The 5,697-nt window shown below is 40.1% G+C and overlaps 1 protein-coding gene across 1 annotated transcript in view; it reads left to right on the top strand.

Annotated features, from left to right (window-relative positions):
* The first annotated feature begins 29 nt into the window (after positions 1 to 29).
* The window catches only part of LOC137373896 (eukaryotic translation initiation factor 2 subunit 1), a 28,622-nt gene continuing 22,954 nt past the window's right edge, over positions 30 to 5,697 (top strand). The window contains exons 1-2 of the mRNA XM_068039437.1: positions 30 to 166; positions 5,063 to 5,304. Coding sequence (XP_067895538.1) covers positions 5,064 to 5,304 — 241 coding nt within the window. The 5' untranslated portion in view covers positions 30 to 166; position 5,063. The remainder of the gene's footprint in view (positions 167 to 5,062; positions 5,305 to 5,697) is intronic.

The following is a 5,697-nucleotide window of genomic DNA, read 5'->3' as shown; positions in this document are numbered from 1 at the left end:
CTGACCCCTGGTTTCCGGTTGCGGCGCCGCGCCTGCGCAGTGCGAACGTGGAGGCCTGAGGCAGCGGAAACGGCGCTGAGTGGCGGCGGAGAGCGGGCCCAAAGCGGCGTTTCTTCTTCACAGCGGCATTCGAGCAGCAGTGGTGCTGCCGACAAATTCGGTGCAGGTAGGTGAGGCCCCGGTCGCGTGAGATTTGGAACTGTCTTTCACACCGGGGCCACCTGCGACTGAGTGACTGGAAAGGGCGCTGCCGGCCGAGACCAGACTGCGGCCTAATTTCGGCACGTTTTATTCATTCACGCGCGGAGTCAGTCGTATAGGTTTCATCCGCAGCTCCGGCGGCGGAATAACTGTTCCAGTCTGTGGGTGGCTATGTTGAAATGTGGCACACGGATCCGATCCTCCAAAGCCTACCTCTAGGATTTCATTATTTCATCAAATTTTGCTCTGTGGCTTTTCTTTTTTTCCATTTCCAACGCCAATTACCCTGTGGCCTTCGAGTGTGACTTCTCAAACTTGCAGTTTTGTGCCCACGTGTAATTGAGGTGTTGGGATTATTAAAGTTCGCAAATGGAGGAGAGTTTGATTGCATCATTCTAGTGGGCTGGATTTTAAGTGGTCCCAGGAGATGAAAGGCTGCTCTACTCAACTCTCAATAATCCATGTCTGATTTCATTCTATGGTCAGGTAGTATCTATCCTTTCTTCGACTCTATTGGTTTAAAAATTAAGTTTGACCTACGTTTCAATTTTTGTCAAATGTGATCTTTGGGAATAAAGAAATGTTATGGATTTTTTAATATTTTGTCGTGAATAGGTTGATAACTTCAAACCAGGGGTTGTGGTATTAACCAGCTGTTTTTCAGTTTTCTGATCATCTACATTGTGTGGAGAGTTTTTTTTTGTCTCCTTCACATTGCACTTTTTCTCAAGTCATTTAACATGGTGAACTAATGATTAGATGGTGAAATATGAACATCCAAATTGAAATAGCAATGAAATGAAAAATGTACCATGAAGTGCACACGTGCCATAAAAATGGGGCAGAATGGCTGATAATCCAAACTGCTACGGGCAGTTAATGTTGGCTGGTGGCTCAACAAGATTTTTCATTGAAATTTGTTGGGAAATCTGAAACTGCGTTCATAGTATTGCATCAATGTGAATTCTGTAGTTCTGTTCCCATGGCTCCATTGTAATATATCGCAAGGATTTGGTAATGGAATAATGGCACATACTCCAACTCTGGTAGTATGGAAAGTTTCCACTAACCAACAATATCAAGTTTTCACAGTACTATTTACACCGGGAAATTTAATGTCAATGGAACTATACCCGTGTACTTGTGGGGAGGTTGCTACATTGCCATTTCTGCCAGATTTTCCACAACATTGAGCAGGTTCATGTAGTAACGACAAGCTGCATTGCTCACTTGTTTATTCAAAGGTGAGAGCTCAGCCTATACATGACTAAAAGCAAAACTGTGGACCCAATAGAAGTGCATCTTGTGGTAGCATCTTTGATATGAGTAGCAATTTGCTGTCAGAGCACTTGCCACATTGCCTCCAAGGCAGCACTCGTGCCAGATATGTTGCATTGCAAGCATCTGTTTTGGCACACTTGCCTCTGAGTTATCCTTTGCAAGAGAAGTTCCGCCTGAGCTACTAGGACTGTTTCCACAGGCACAGAGAGGACTAAGGAAAGAGTTTAAAATTTATGAAAGGTTTTGAGACAAGTAAATACGGAAAGACTATTTTCTGTGGTTGTTAGTCAGTGGGAAGAGGTTATGAATTTAAAACTGACAGGAGAGTTAGAGCTGCAGAAACATGCAATGCTTTGTTGTCGGGAGCAGCACAAGCCATTCCATCTTTTAGTGGAAGAGGTAAATATTTGATACAATATTTTGGAGATAAATCAGGGTAGTGGCATTGGTTTCAACTGTTCTAGCAACCAGTTGAGCCAGCCATTGTACCAAAATGCCTTCAATATACTGTAAACTTCTACAGTTCTATGCATTCACTGCACCTCCTGGCCTTACTAATATCAAGATAATTTCACTAAATAAACTAGTACAAGCCAGAATATTTCAGTTTCATTCCTGTTTGTGAAGAGTCAGCTGATCTCCCCACTCTATTGAAAGAACCACAAAACAAAATGCATCAGATGTCCATTCCCAATTGCCATCTATTGACATATCTAGAAAATAGATGCATGTATGGACATTCGGTGAGAACAGGATCTGCTCAGCTGTGATGTCCCCTATAATCGGCTTTTACAAAGAATGGTTAATTTAGTGATTTATCAGAAGATGGCTATGCAACTTTAGGAGTGGGAGGTAAACTGATAAAAAGGCTGTGGAACTACATTTCTTCTGATTAGCAATCATTCAGAAAAAAAAACTTCTTACTATCATTTACTACTTAACAAGCAAAATACTGGTGAATTAACAGAGCTGCATGTCAGCAAGGCCAGATGCATTTTGTTCGACATGTTCATAACTAATTTGCTGATGATCTGTAAATTATTACAACAGCCCAAATCAGCATTCTTTATTCTCCCAGCAAAACCAATAAAAAATGTTATCAAAGGGAATCGAGATCAAATTTTTAAACCTTGCTTATTTAACCAATTTATTGAAATGCCATTTGCCACCACTAAAGTGATAGTAAGTGAGCTGTGAGAATGCACTGATTAAGCAAAAGTTCAGGAGTTTTTCAGGTCACCGATGTAAAGTTCCAATCCTATTTGTGTAAGTGAATAATTGACACAAATTATTTACTTCCCGCTCAATACAAAATCCCTGGTGTATGTACTTCAAACCTTCTACAACAACAAGAGATTTTTTCACACAGAACAAATGGGTCCTTTAACCCCAGAGTCATCTCTGACAGCAAGCATGCTTTTGGAGGTGACAAATGTGAAAAGAAAGGGAAGAACAATTTATAGAGCCTTTTATATCCTTGGCACAACCCAGCAAGTTTTATGAGCGCTGGTTACTTTTGAAGTCCAATCCCTGCAATATAAGTAATTTGCACACAGCAATGTTCCACAAATGGGAGTTACGACCAATGACAGGCAGGAAAAGACCCTTTGGTCCATCCAGATTATCCCATGGCATCATAATATAAACAATTGAGAGAGTAATTAGAACATCTGTTTTGGATGGTATAGCAGGGATCTTTGGCAAGAATTCCCTGCCCTTTAAATAGTACCATAGGATATTTTGCATCCTCCTTGACCGGCAAACTTGGTTTAAACTTCTCATTAATTACAGTTTACCATTTATTATCAGTCTAGTGAATCTATGCTGTACATTTACAGTGACTTTACTTTTTTTTTATAATAGGGGGCCCAAAACTACATACAGTACTCTAGCTGTTACAATTTCCTTGCACAAATTAACACTTCTGTTCTTTATTAATTAAAAACCCAAAATGCTTTTCTAAATGCTTTTATCCACTTGCAACGCACTTTCAAAGAATATTGCTCCTTGTTTTTTTCTTCCAAGATGCATGAGCTGGCATTTATAACGGGCAGAGATTGCTGATGTTAAATGTCATCAGTGTTAATTTTTGGCCCACGTTAGTGAAGGATCATTTTCCATTTTAAGCAACTGCTTTCAAACCCTTTTTTTGCAAAGTCTTTGGGGATTGTGGAAATGAAGCGTGCAAGTTTGAGCCCTTGTGGCTTCACAGCCTCCTTTATGAAAAATTGCTGAAGTAGATTGATAATTTACCAAATCGGTTGTACTTATGCTACATCGGTGTCTGATAAATGTTGAGGATCCCTGTCATTACCAGGACCATTTAAGTGATGCTTTTCAGTACCAGGTACTAGCACTCTCCCCAACATTATTCAAGCATAAGCCTTAATGGTAAATGTCAGAAGCCTACTGGGCAGCAGTAGGTCCTGATCCTATTATCATCCATACAGTACACATTTGGCAGGGATTCTGGATAAAGATCGGGGCTGAGAATCTGAGCTGTTTTTCTCTTCGCTGACTGAGGCTTACTGTTATGAACCAGAATAGGCCATTTGCCCCTTGAACACGTTTCACCAGTGACTAATCTGTGACCTAACTCCATATACCTGCTTTTGCCCCATATACCTTGACACTTTTGGTTAACAAAAAGCTTATCTATCTCAGATTTAAAACTAACCATTGATCAAGCATCGATTGCTATTTGTGGAAAAGCTCCAAACTTCTAATGCTCTTTGTGTGTAGAAGTGTTTCCTGATTTCACTCCTGAAAGACCTGACTCTAATTTTTAGACTATGTCTTTTAGTCCTAGGCTCCACAACCAGCAGAAATCATTTCTCCCAACCTACCCTATTTGTTCTCCTTAATATCTTGACAAATTGTAGAATGCCTTCTGATGCTGTGCTTAGATCAGCTAATGGGTCTTCTGTCTTTCGGGTTTGTTTAGCTCAGGTTCTTACATGCTAAACTTATTGGCCTTTGGGTGAGCGGGAAACCATTTTTATTTTCATATATTTCAAATATACACTGTGTACCTATCCAGAAGATGAATATAAAGTGCTTCTATATAACAGGGAAAAATCCAGGGTACATTAAAATTACAGACAAGTAGAACTTATTGAAACAACTGAAATCATTGCAATATCTTTGTTTTGTGGTTTCATAGATTGCCCCAACAGTCAAACTTACTGCAAAAAAGCAAGTTCTGTGGAATTTATACACTTCATTGCCCTGATCTTCTGTGATCTAGAATGTATTAAAGAGCAGTGTCTTTTTATCCTGTATTCTTTTTAGTTCCTTTGAAGCTCTCAGGCTAAAATGCTATAATCTCAAACTGCATTGTGTCTGCCCACAGGCATTTTCATTATTCGACAATGCTGCTTTGTGTAGTCAGTATACAATATTTTTGTAGAACCCCTGTAACATTTTGTCTTCCTGTCTTTGTCTCCTCCTTCCCCCAATCATTTTTAAGATCCTGTTAGCTCTGCATATTATTGAGCAACCCAACAATAAGAAGTCAGCTGGTCTTTCTGTTGTCATTTGATATACTAAAATATCATTCAATTTCTTTTACATGTTTCAGAATGCCAGCTCTTAGTTGTCGGTTTTACCAACACAAATTTCCGGAGGTGGAAGATGTGGTGATGGTAAATGTCCGCTCCATTGCTGAGATGGGTGCCTATGTCAGCCTTCTAGAATATAACAACATTGAAGGCATGATTCTCCTCAGTGAACTTTCAAGGAGACGTATCCGATCTATTAACAAACTGATTCGCATTGGTAGAAATGAATGTGTAGTTGTGATCCGAGTGGACAAAGAAAAAGGTGATGTAGATTGCGTTAACTAGAAGTAGTGTTTTTCAGATTAAGACTTTAATTTCTGCTTACCTCGATGAAGATAATTGGGGCCCTCTTTAGTGGTTCAAGCTTTTTTGTTGTTTGCTGATCTCTGGCTCGGTGGTAGCGATACTGCTTCTGAGTCAGCCGCAGTGGGTTCAAGACCTGAGGAGGGACTTGCGCACAACATTGTAGGCTGACATTTCAGTGCTGCACTGCCTTTTGGATTAGACTTTAAATCGAGGTCCTGCCTGCTCTCTTGGGTAGTTGGTACTGATCCCATGGCACTATTTGAAGAATAGCAGGGAAGTTCTTCCAGACAACATTTATCCCTTAGCAATACCAGCAAAAACAGTTCATTATCTTGTTTATGGAACCTTG

The sequence above is a fragment of the Heterodontus francisci genome, chromosome 9 (genome assembly GCF_036365525.1).
Source record: "Heterodontus francisci isolate sHetFra1 chromosome 9, sHetFra1.hap1, whole genome shotgun sequence".
In the NCBI taxonomy this organism is placed as follows: domain Eukaryota; kingdom Metazoa; phylum Chordata; class Chondrichthyes; order Heterodontiformes; family Heterodontidae; genus Heterodontus; species Heterodontus francisci.
This window is presented reverse-complemented; position numbering and strand designations above follow the sequence as displayed.